The 12933-nt window shown below is 40.5% G+C and overlaps 1 protein-coding gene across 1 annotated transcript; it reads right to left on the minus strand.

Annotated features, from left to right (window-relative positions):
* Nucleotides 1-854: 854 nt before the first annotated feature.
* On the minus strand, nucleotides 855-12244 carry gclc (glutamate-cysteine ligase, catalytic subunit). The gene is made up of 16 exons (XM_063490875.1): nucleotides 11579-12244; nucleotides 10076-10188; nucleotides 7958-8140; nucleotides 7701-7814; nucleotides 7307-7365; nucleotides 6948-7084; nucleotides 6759-6833; nucleotides 6099-6215; nucleotides 4816-4954; nucleotides 4605-4717; nucleotides 4410-4502; nucleotides 4207-4311; nucleotides 4019-4100; nucleotides 3823-3932; nucleotides 2178-2298; nucleotides 855-2076 (listed from the first exon to the last, which is right to left on the minus strand). Exons 1-16 carry the CDS (start codon nucleotides 11726-11728, stop codon nucleotides 1895-1897), a joined length of 1893 nt encoding a protein of 630 aa, XP_063346945.1. The 5' UTR covers nucleotides 11729-12244; the 3' UTR covers nucleotides 855-1894.
* Between the last annotated feature and the right edge of the window lie 689 nt (nucleotides 12245-12933).

The following is a 12933-nucleotide window of genomic DNA, read 5'->3' on the forward strand; positions in this document are numbered from 1 at the left end:
GCTGATCAGAGTGGGGGTGGGGACTATATCCCCCCCCCCCCCCCCAAAAAAAAAACAAACAAACAAAAAAACAAAACAAAACATGATTAGTATGCCTTTAAGAAAAGCCTTACTCTTTGTTGTATTGTCACAACATGAAGGCTAGAAAAGCTGCAGTTCCGCCGATGGCCACTATGATTACGACCTAAAGCGTCATCATTATGGTCCCTTTTAATTTAATCCCCCCTAATAATCATCTTAGAAGTTTTTCTGTATAATCACTGGTCAACCTGTAATATTTTGAAGACCTGCTACTGGTTACTGAACGACCGCTGTTTCCACAAAGAGACCTCACATTTTTTTGGGGCACATTGATTGCAGCACATCATCACACCAACAGCACATTAGCTGTAGATTACTGCCAGAAGAGCACGATTGTCCTCTTGTTATGAGTACACAGTGTGAACCTGATATTTGTGCACAGCCTATAATCATGCATCAATTCAGACCAGGGCATTTTATTTTAAAGAGAACATTGGGTCCCAGGGCTTTGATTTCTTTTGCAGGATAAGTAGGCCTGTACCAGCCACAATCGTTATCCTTATCCTGGAGGTCAAACCGAGGTAATGCTCTCATCTGTCACTGTGTGAAACGCTGGTTCAATACCACCATCTTGTGGGTGGACAGGTTCAGGACTTCTACAGCAGGTGACCAAAACAGAAAAAATATTGAAACACGCATTTTTTCCTTAAAAGGTCAACTCTATAGCCCTTAATACTTCACTGCAAAGTGTAGGTTGGTTCCAAGGCATCAAGGCTTCTGCATCATATTTGAGCAAAATTAAATGGGACTCCATTAAATATAAACCCATGAGCTTACTGTTGCACAGATTTATTTTAAAACAGCATCACATTGCAAACAATTGTTCACCACTTGAATGCAACACCAAATTTAAAGGTCCCACTACAACGTCAGCCAGTTCATTCTCATTCCACGGGGGGAATCTGATAATGAGGTTTTTGTCAAAGTTGGCGGTGTGTCACATGAGACAGGTCAGTCACATCCAGTCCATCTTTTTTTTTTTCTTTGCCTCCACAGTGCAGGGTTACCACTGCGAAGGGATCCAAGTCCTCCCAACACAAAAACTGTTTTTAATGCCCGCATATGATCAAGTAGTTTCATTTTAGTGCCTATATGCGACAGAGTACTTTTTGGTTCTCACTCAAACACATCCCCAACCAACAAGTGACAGTAAAACAAAAACAAAATAAAAAACAGAAACAAGCGAAAACAAAGTAATCTGAGTGGGGGGAAGAAAGTGAACTCCATGATCTCCAGGCTGACAAACCTGCCCCAGATGTTGTAGATCTCTAAAGCCACACGGTCCTCTCACATTGAGTACCACCACCCAACAATACATTGTGCGTTACTACGACTGGCAGTCGACGGTATCTGATTTATGACCTCCCCGGGATGAGAACGCATTGGGTCAGCAGAGCAAAGCAAACATGTCATATAAATGTATTTTAAAAAGGCAAAAAGAAAAAGTTGTGTTAATGTTTTAAAGAGCTGAAGTACAGTATTTACAGGAGATTAAAAGCAGACTACTGTACAACTCTTTGCTACATTTACATTCTCACAGGCTTAATTTCCAGATAAAAATAAATACACATCTGATTTCTATTACACAACCCTTTGCATGTCTTATTGCTCATCTATTAAAATAACATTGTAATCATAAAAATCTCATACAGTATATATACACATACATTTGAAGCAGGTGCATTTCTTTACATTACACACATGCCGGTTTGCATTCTCATATGATTGGACCTCTTCTGTTCCGAGCCACTTTTGGTCTTTCTTTACATGCATGTTTGTATCATCTACAATATTTTTTCCCCTCCTCTCTCGTTCACTGGGATCTGTTAACTGGGTTGCCAATGAGCTCAGGGCACTGCTCCTCTCCTTTAGCAATCCCGTCGCACTTTCTGAGCAGGTCGTAGTTGATCTTGTCGGTTATGATGCTGTCCTGCTTGTAGTCAGGGTGCTTCGCGACAAATTCCCTCATCCACTTGGCCATGGTCATCAGTTCACCTATTTAACATCAGGAGAAGTAGTTCAGGGAGCGTCACAAGGAGAAAAAAATGTTTTTGCTTAAGAGACTACTCAGTATTAACCTTTTAATAACACTTTACCTGAGGCACGTTTCTTTATGAGCTTCAGATAATTCAAGATGGTGCACCTGGTGTCCACATCCACCTCCATGTTTTCCAGGTAGCAGTTAAGGATTGGGATAAGCCCTTGAAATACTCCCTCCTGATGATTTACAAAAAAAAAAAAAAAAAAAAAAAAAGAGGAGAAAACAGTAGTTATATCACACTAAGAACTGACAGATGTGCCAGCGGCTCAGTGAAGCTGTTCTAAGGAGAAACATAAAAAAAAAAAACCAAAACACAAAATGCTGAAGTTTCCTCAACAGGATAGAAAAGGAAAACTGAAACTACTGCAACTACAAACCGTTCCAGATTATTTCAAGAGATTTAAAAACTGATACTCTTGTGGTCAAAACTTTTAATATTGTAAATGTCTCTCTTATTTGTATAACAAAGCTCCTTTAAAATTGGATAACTCAGGTCTGCCGGTTTCAGTTCATCTACATGCATCTGCAAACAATGTATGGAGATAGAGGAACAATATTTCTGCCTGTGAAGCAAACATTGTTTGCAGATGCATGTAGATGAACTGAAACCGGCAGACCTCAGTTACCCAATTTTAAAGGAGCTTTTTTATACAAATAAAAGATTAAAATTACATCTGCATGTTAATTTTAATCAATACCAAGATAACTGAGGGCCGCTTTATTGTCTTATCACTTGTATAGTGCTCCATCCAAAAGCTGGTTCATGAATAATGACATATTATAGTTGAGAAAATCATCAGGGTTTCAAAGTCAAAAAAATTAAACTCTGTTCAATTCATTTTTATTTGTGTAACAGTCAAATCAGTGCTCTTTATACTGTAAGGTAAAGAATCTATCAGATAGAAAACCCCAATAATCCTCTAGCACTTGGCGACAGTGGGAAGGAAAAACTCCTTTTAACAGGAAAAAAACCCCCTCTGGCAAGACCAGGTCATGGAAGGGACAGACATCTGCCATGACCTGACCAAGGTGAGGGGAAAGAAGAGAAAAGGAGAGCGGACGGGAGTGTACATCTGCTTCTGCCAAAGATTTCTTTATGTTAAAAGGTTCCCAACACACCACTGCCAACTGCTGCTGGATGAAGATCGTTAGGTTTCTATTTATTATATTGCATGCCCTTTAACTGATAAATAAGTGCCTTGCAATAACTGCTGTTGGAGTTTGCCATCATAAATCTAGGAATCCCTTTTCTAATCTTCTGAGTCAACTTCTCAGGGAAATGGCTAATTTACTGGGTTTCTTGTTGAAGCAGTGGTTATCGAAGCAAAAATGTACTCTTCTCTCTGCAGGTCATCATTTTTGTCTAGAGATACAATGGACACCACCCAGCTCAGTCACGGTCTGATGAAAATCAGTTGTTGTCTAATGCATTTTTGCTCTTCACAGCAACAGTTAACCTGCATGCAACTAATGCCTCAAACGTGACTGGCCTATACTTGCACTACAAGTATAAATCTGTCATTACAGACTGAAAACAGGATTTTAAAAAACAGTGAGTTAAAAATAAAAAGAAAGAAGGGATCGTGACTTAAAAAAGGTGAACTGAAATAAAATGACAGATACGGTCGTTCAACATCATTTTCCTATTGAGTCATTACTACCAGCATAGCTCAGACGTCATGTGCAGGAGAATAACTCACCTTTCCATTGATGATTGTGTCAATGCTCATCAGTGTGTATTCCTCATTGGCACAATCAGACTCCAAGCCGTTTTGAGCAGACGCGGTGCCATCGAGCACCGGGTTGCAGCCTGCAAAATAAATGTATCAGCTGCTTCAGTCTGAGGCCTTGACAGCAAGTGCCGATCCAAAGATAAACTCTGTTTTTTTTAAGCACCTTTAAAGATGTCCTTGCGGAAGTAAAACATGCCTTCCTGGACAGCGTTTCTCTTCTGCGCGACCTTCATGTTTTCATCGACCTAAAAAAAGACACTTCCTGTATCAGACCACTGTGTACAAAAATTCACAGCCCTACTCACCGGTTAATTTTCTTTTTTAGAAAAAGAACTGTGGGGTCGTTATCACCTTTGACAGCGGGATTAGGAAGTCCAGTTTGTAGGACAGGATCACACGGGTCAGCAGGACCACAAACACCACATATGCAGCGTTTTCAAAGTCAGTGAGCTGCACCTGGAAAGAAAGGGCAAAAAAAAAAAATAAGGCACAACTCACCACATCACTGAATTTAAAGCAGATTACAACAAAACAGTCAAAGAGGTGGGCAGTACCTCCATGGGGCGGAACTCGACTCTCCAGCCGATATCAGAGTTTGGAGGGGGAGGTTTGAACCTCATCGTCTGCCAGTTGGTTGATTGGAGATTCTGCAAGAAGTCTGAATGAATATTCGTGTACACTGCAGCCATGTGTATACTGCATTTTTACATGCAGGTGGCCCTCTTCTAAGAAATCATTTAAATTCTAACCTCAAAGTGATCGGACTCGTTCTCGTCATCCAAGTGTATTTTCTCCTCAAAGACAGAGAGTGGGTCTCGTATAAAAAGATGCGCTATGTGCTGGGCCAGGAGCTTGTCAATGCCTATTCACACAGAATGCATTATTCATTTCATTACTGCACGATCGTCTCGTTTAGAATTTCCCCTGTGGCTAAAACGTTTGTATTTTCAGAATCAGTACCTGCACTCAGCAGCTGCTTGTAGATCTCCTCGTCTATTGTCAAATCAATGTCATTGTACTTTTCCCCACAGCAGGACAGGTAGCTGTCAATGGAGTCATACCTCGACTTGAAGATCCTGTATTTGTTGTTTTTTAAAGGCTGCAAGGAAAGAAAAACATTTCGTTACCGTTTCACTTTCACTTTAACAAACTATAATGAAAAGTAACTTAGTAAAGAAAATAAAAAGTTGGCTCTTTACAAGGTTAGATGAGAAGCATAAGCACAAGAAAAAGAAAAAAAAAAAGCAGTTAGTAAAGTAGTAGTCGATGACAAGAAATTTACGGCAAAAGTTTGTGTTTGACAAAAACCTATTTTAAATCCACTACTGCCACTTGATAGGACGCAGCGCAACACTCAAACTGCATAGACCATCAGTGGTCCTCTGGCCATTTTACTATACATGTTTATAATTTAAGTTACAACAGCCATCATTACAAAATATTTTTAAACACATGTAAGAAAGTCTGTATAATCTGAAATCTGAGCATACTCAGTCACTGCAGTGGTTATAATACAACTTCCAGTGTTTTGTTCCTTGCACCTTGAGCATTACACAAAAGCAGAAATACATCTTAGCTTGGCCTCTACACACAGATGCAACACTGCACTTCATTAGAGGAGGAACGACCCCTTGCAGAATTTGGAGAGATTAGTTTCCAGGAAGCATGAAAGCACATGATGCAACACATGACTGACATAAACTTTAGAAATAAAAGGGTCAAGCCATGATGTAGAGAGCCTACTGTCACTACTGACACCAGCTGGACTAGTCATACTAGAAATACAGTTAGTAAATAAAACTACTCACTTTCACTCGAGGTTTTTAAATCTGATTAGTACACTGAACTAAAATGATGGCCTGAACTGTTTTCTGAGCTCAGATCATCTGGCATCATCAAGCATGAAAAGGTTATGCTGACCTGCAGCTCACGCACTCTTTGTAGTTGGTTTCACAGTCTCATATCATATTAAACTGCTTGAAAACACTGTCAGCAAACTGCACTCAAAAGAAAAAACAAACATTCACACTTTGTTGGGAAATCTCCCCAGTAACTTAGTTTCACCATTGCACTCGGGTTACTTCCGTGGATCTCAAGGACTAATGACTTTAAATGTCAGAAACAGGAACACAAAAAGCCCCTTTTAAATCCAACAACTCCCCAGAAGTCTGCCTCTACAAATGAATAAAACACATTTGTAAAGTCATGGCTACTCCCGGCCGTTTTCAGGTCCACCTGCTCACCTTTAGCCCGCGCTCCTCCTGCGTCCTGTCGTCCACCGAAGCAGAAATAACTCCCCAGCGACAGTCGATGTCTGACACATGGCCTCTGTAGAAGGGTGAGGCTGCACTCAGTGCCATCTGGTAAAGAGTGAAAACTCTCTTTAGTGCGTTTAAAGGAAATGTGGGTTCAAATAAATAAAATTGATGCAAATATGTTAAAAGATAAAAAAACCCCAACCAAACAAAAAACGAGCAACCTACTTAAATAGCTGTTAAGAACCCAACAGCGCTTCAGAGTTTTTAACAAATCAAATGAATGCATATCAAAGAGGTGACGTGGACTGCATCAACAAAATACAAAAACTTTGCATAAATATGTATTTATAACACTTAATTTGTTTGCAGGTTTTACTTTTTGCATTCCCCTGCATGGAGTGTGCATCTACTGTAGAGCCACAGACAGTGTTTATTTACAGCATCCGTTTATGTCAGTGTGGTCTGTTTTTGGCTTCTTAGACATCACATCTGCTATAGCACAGCAAAAACTGCAAGTTCTAAAGCTGCTTCAGCATCAAGCGCATAAATAGCTTGATAAGAGGTTGAAACAGTCCTGCTGAGAATGAGGTCAGTTACGGAAACATAATATATGACAGGAAGCAAGTGTTTTGTTTATCCACTCACCACAATGGGGCAGAATGTTGCTAGTTGGTCATAAAGATACCTTGCCTCATCAATGCTGCAAGCCTGGAATGTCACCTGCAAAAGCATCGTAAAAATGGGATGAAGTACACTTATAAGTCACTTATTAGGAATGTGAAGCTGACAAAGACAACCAGACGTGGCACGCTGCTCGGTCAGTTCATTTACTACCTGCAGACAGCAGTTGCCCATGCCGAAGCCCATGGCATCCATGTAGATATGGTCAGGCAGAGCCGCCCTCGCCGCTTCGCCATCATCCTCAGGAAACTCTTCCACAAACGGAGATGGAGTGCACTTGTCTTTGAAAACTAAAGGGTGACAAGAAATTTGGTCACATGCATTTATTCCACAATGTCTTAAAGGCAAATGAATCACATAAAAAAAACAAAAACAACTTTAACTCCATTTACAGTAGCTTACAGATTCCACATTACAGATGTGTTCGACTCTGACCACATCTACAGGTCGCAATTGTTGCTTATCACAAAAAAACAATAATATAAAAATATCCTCAATTCAGTCAGACTTACTTGGCACATTTATTACAACTTTTTCTCCCCTTCTGTGACGTATGTTTCTGGTTAGAGTGCTGAAAAAAAAAAAAAAAAACGTAAAAAATGCAAGTAAAATGTATTTATTTATACAGCACTTTTCACAGATTATTATTATTTTTATTTATATTATTATTTTTATTATTATTTATTTATTTTTATTTATATTATTATTTTATTTTTTTTAAAGTGCTACACAATAAAAACACAAGAAGCAAAAGTATGACATCACAATCTAAAACGTAATAAAAATCACACGTAACCATGCGGATATTTCCTGCCCATCAGTTTCTGATCCATTTTGCTCAACTAACTCCAAAATTTCTAATTAAACACATCTAAACTGTACTGACATTACAACCATGAAGCCTACCTGAATCTCGGGTGTCTGTTGATGGCTTCATCGGGGAAAAACAGCGACTTGGACACTCCTGTTTCAACAGGAGTTGGTCGGTACTCTGGTTTGGTGAAACCCGGGCAGCCTAACCTGAACAAAACCATCACACAACGCAACATTAAAAAGCTGCAGCTGACATTTATTAGAACAATCCCATATCAGCTTATAGATTCACATTTGTATTGATTTCCTTTATGAGGGTAAAAACCTTTGATCAGTATAAACTGAAGCACCTTGGAAATGCGGTGACGGTGCAGAGCATTTCTTTGGGGTTCAGGACAGACGACGCCTCGCGCCGCCTCTTCCTCATGTTGCCCTCGACAGTGTTGAACTCTGACATTGTCCCGCCATATGGCTGACCTGGAGTTCCCTCGATCATGTAGCTACCATACTCTGGTCTCCACAGTGTGGGGTGACTGCAAAAACACACAAAGTGTATTATTAAGCTACAACACTTAGAGGTCAGCCTGGAAAAAAGGCCCCTGGTTTCAGTATCACGATGACCTTTCTGATTAAATAAACGGACCGCTCTCCCTTTATCATACGTCGGGCGTAATCCTGGCGGGGGCAAATGAACGCGACACATTTGTGCTTCTGAGCCTGCTCTTTGGTGTGTGCGACAGAGGGGCAGTAATGAGGAATGCATCGGCTCTACTATTCCCACTGTCACTGGTATTTCCCCTGGGTGAAGTTGGCTACACAGATTTAGACCGACGTCATGGGCTGCAAGCAAACATAACACTCAGGAGCCTGTACAAACACATTTACAGCGACTGCAGAGATGGCACTACAGATTAGACATGCAAACAGTATTCCCAGGAGGACCTCCTCAGGGGGGAAATACCTTGGCATCACCTTGGAGATGTCAGTCAGTCATCAACAAAACTTTTGTAACCGATTAATTTCCGCGTCACATATTTTTAAAGCCACCTAAACAACGCTAAAAAGGGCACGTCACAGAAACAAAGGGACTCACTGTGCTGTACATTTTTTTGTTTTTAACAAGTGTGCTATGCACCCTTTTCTTGTGCTGCAATATTAATTGAACTATTGAGCAGAAAGACTGGAAGATTCAAGCTTTGGTACCATGTGCAGGGAGCCTGTGGGGCTGTGCCAAAATCAAACAGAATAACTCAAAGCTCTGAGTCGGGGAGATGTGTCTCTTCCAGTTAACTGCTTGTGCAAAGACAATGTGATCAACAGAGAGCCTCTGTGCATGTTCTGTATGGACTTCTGATGAGATAAAACAAGACAACCATGTTTGACTGTTTAAGACTGTAGTTTTTAGAGTGTATAGTAAAAAAAAAGTTAATCTGACATCATATTAGTAAAAAAATAACTACTGATCTCAGGAGCGCTTCACAGCATAAATACTCAAAAGATTTCTGTTAATGGCACCAACTTGTGTGATTTGAGGAAAAACAAAAACAAACAAATATTCAAATACAGAGAATGGAAACAGCTGATTGAGAGTGAAAATCCAGCAGCCTGTATGATGTGAGAAACAGGATGAGACAGGAGGGTCTGACTCCTGGACAAAGCAGCCTGCACACTCAGAATGGGACATTCAACCCAACTGCACTTCTCAGGTGGTTTTGTTTAAGTGTGTGTGTATACATGTAAATAAAAAACATGTAAAAAATGTTTAGCATTTTATTTTTGCGGGAATAAGCTGCCACAGAACTCTGTTGAACATTGCACATTAAACTAAATGTTCTGCAACAGCTGGAGGAATAGGGAGCTGTAATTTCTAATGCATAAGACCTCCACTGAGCAGCTATAGCATCTGTTACTTTAAGTCACATTGATGCATATCAAAAAGAAGTGTTTTCTCTTAACTGCTGCACTTCCAATTTAAGTTATAAAAAAAAGCCGCCATGCACCAACTCAGGAGCTTTCACTGAGGCTGATAACAAAACAAATACAAAAAGAAAGTGTCCGCCTGCATGCTGATTTAACCTTTATACAGCATCTCATCTCACTCCTCCTCTTCTTCTTATTATCCCACTGTGTCATAAGCAAAGCAAGATCAGCCATTAATCTCTCAGCTTACATTTATTCAAAACAAACCGACAGCCTTTTTGTCACAGCTCCTGACATTTGAGGTGTGGCATTTATTCAAATGTTATTCATATTCTAGTTTTGTGTGTTAACATTTCAGTGCAACAACACAGCGTCTCCATAGTGTAGTGGTTTACACATTCGCCTAACAAGTAAAAGATCCCCAGTTTAATATTGGGAGGAGACACAAAGGAGAAAACAACACTAGCCAAGTAAATTATGAGCATCTTTCATATTTTAGTAGCATATGCAACTGAACACACACGCACACACTGTTAAAGTGTACCTACTTGGGGTTTATGTTTTCTCCCTGGTCCTGCAGAGTTGCTAAAATGTCTCCACCATTCAGGACGAGGCGAACCTTCTCATCCTTGTCGTCAAACTCCACCAACATGTACTCAACCTAAAAGCAAAACAATCAAAGACAGAATTAGACAAATACTGTATTTAAAGTACTTGCCTGATTTTTTTTTTTTTTTTTAAATAAACACCAGACTTTCCATCGGCGCTATAGACGCCATCACATCAATTCCAATTCATCAGTTACATTTCCTTGACTTTTGACTCTGCTACCCTGTAATCCCCTGTCTGAAAGAGGGATTAATCTATAACAACAGCATTCCACATGGTTTGAAATCAAAATACTTTGTTCAAGCTGTACAGATTTTTGTGGCTGGTGACGGATGAAGAGATGTGAAGTTTTGAATGAAAATGTAAGAGAAAACCACAGCGAGCAACAGACAAAGCCACATACATTGCATAGTAGCCATTAAGTTACCATCCACACAGCAAGGAGTGTCCTCATGTGGTAGCAGGCATGCCAGCAGTGTAAGCAGTAAGGGAAATAAATGAGTGTTGGACCACCACCAGTGACAAAGCTGGACTTCCTTTTTTTTGTCATGTTTTTTGCTCACGGCTCTCTTCAACTCTTATTCAACGCCCCCAACACCTGGCTTAAAAGTCAAAACTGGCTCCATGGTTACGGCCTTGTCATGTCAATAAACTCAAACATGCTGGGAATTGCATTGCTTCACATATTGCAAGGAGGCCAAACTAGTTTTACATCGGGGGCCATATACAGCCGGCAGAGCGGTTGGTGCAAAGGAGCACAATTTCAACAAGCACATCTCGGTTTTTCTACACGATAAAGAAATGCTGCTTCAGTTAATAAAAGAAATCTGTCAGCGTGACTTAGTGGGCTTAAATTCTGAGAAATAAATGTCTAAAATTGCTGCCCAGACTGTCCCGTAATTATAAAGCAGGAAACTTTTTCTTTTAATTTACAGAAAATGTCCTGCTTTATTTATTTTATGGTGGACACATGAAAAACTGAAAATTCAAATTCTAGATCAGACAAACACGAACTTTTCTGTCATTTAATTGTTTATCTATTACTTAATTATTTGTGTGTAGGCAGAGTAGGGCAAGCTGTAAAATATGTAAAAATACAGTTAAAAGTCCATAACTTTCAAACTTCCTTTGAAATTTTCCAAAGATGGCCAGAGGGTCGGATTGGAGTCTTTGCCTGGCCAATTCTGGAACCCGGGCCTTATGTTTGCCACCGTTGGTATACAGTATCAAAGAGCTGCAGGGTTTGTTGCAGTTACATGTGTATGTGCTGCAGTCGGTCAAGGTGCACACACACACACACACACACACACACACACACACACACACACTTAATTAGTCTCTATCAACACAGGACCACTGTTGCATCATGCCCAGTCGCATTACTAATAGACTAAAAGCATTAACAGACAACACCAGCATTAATATTATTCCACAATCCTTACCTCATCGCCCCACTTTAGCACATCTTTCTGACGATCCTTCAGTTTGTTGTAGATGTTGAGAAACTGGATGATACCGTGTTTTCTAATGTGGTCAGCATACTTTCGGGTTTCTTCCCAATTCAGTGGAGATCCCTGTGACAGTAGACCCATCGCACACGCTGACTGCAGGTATAAAGTGACCGCTGTTGGGCTCTTGCTGCCTGGTTTCTATTTAAACGGCACGCCGGGCGATAGCTAGCTAGCTCGTCTGTCCAGGTCGGAGAGCTCGCATGAAGCCTCGGTTAAAACAAGCGGCAGAGTATGGAGGGGTTTCAGCAGAGCCGCGGGCTGAATGAGGGATCTCTTGGTGCTTCTAACCAACAACGTGCCCTGTCGGTAACCTCAGCTGGACGTCCAAAAGAAACAGGCCCCTGCTCATCACTTGCTAATGCCTGGTTAGCTCGGTACCGTGAGTTAATAACTCCGCACCCGCTGCTAAACGGACGAGTTACTCAGTCAGTGCCTGATGACACCAGCTCGGTAAACAGCCACGGACTGAAGCCGGTAAAAGCGCAGCTATATGGGGGGGAATGACAGCGACGTGCGCCGGTAGAGAAGTCGGTGTTTCGGAACCACTCTGCCGCACGCAGTCGCTCAGTGTTGTTCATATGAACGCCCTCCTGCTTCAACACACGTGACATCTTCAGGCGGAGCGTAGCGTGGAGTTGCGTCACTATGACTCAGCAGTCTTCGCTTCGAGTCTCCGCCCACTGAGCCGTCAATCAGAGCGAGCACCAGGGCACGTTCAAGAGCGCTGGAAAAGCGAGACGCCTTAGATATAACACAACGTATTCGTCTATATTAAAATAGTTTAATAATTTAAAAATTGTTTTTTTATTTCTAATTTTAAGATTGTATTTTAGTTTCCTTTAAAACAAAAACAAGCTACACAAAGAAGAAGAAAAAAAATATCACGACAGTGAGCAACACCAAAATAATCAAAGAACTTATTTAAGAAGGTCTATTTTTTTCTATAGCGAGGGTCATCAGCGAGGCTCCACAGGCAACGTCTTTCATCCTGTTTCTAGCCAGGAACAGATTTAGCCAGAGTCTATAAATGGTAAAATGATAATGGAAAAATGGGGCACTGAACTTCAAAGAGAGTGAGTCCTTCCTTCCTGTGGAAATCAAGTTAAGCTATTGAATTACTGTTTTTGTTGTTGTTATTGTTGTTTAATTTAAATTTAATTATCTAATCGCGTTTACTCTCGAGCAACTGTTAAAAACAATTGACTACAGGGAAATCGTTCATATTCTCTTTACATTGACCTTTTCTAACGCAGATTACTGTTTGCCATTGTCTTTTCCATAATTAT

This window comes from Pelmatolapia mariae, linkage group LG13 (assembly GCF_036321145.2).
Source record: "Pelmatolapia mariae isolate MD_Pm_ZW linkage group LG13, Pm_UMD_F_2, whole genome shotgun sequence".
Classification (NCBI taxonomy): Eukaryota; Metazoa; Chordata; class Actinopteri; order Cichliformes; family Cichlidae; genus Pelmatolapia; species Pelmatolapia mariae.

Bases quoted from the DNA above. Each gene is read 5' to 3' on its own strand.
- gclc (XM_063490875.1), bottom strand. From the start codon at position 11,728: ATGGGTCTACTGTCACAGGGATCTCCACTGAATTGGGAAGAAACCCGA. The intron at 6,216-6,758 runs GTGAGTGGATAA...ACTCTTTACCAG, and splicing joins CAACATTCTGCCCCATTGTG to ATGGCACTGAGTGCAGCCTC. The intron at 4,955-6,098 runs GTGAGCAGGTGG...CTTTCCTTGCAG, and splicing joins AGGAGGAGCGCGGGCTAAAG to CCTTTAAAAAACAACAAATA.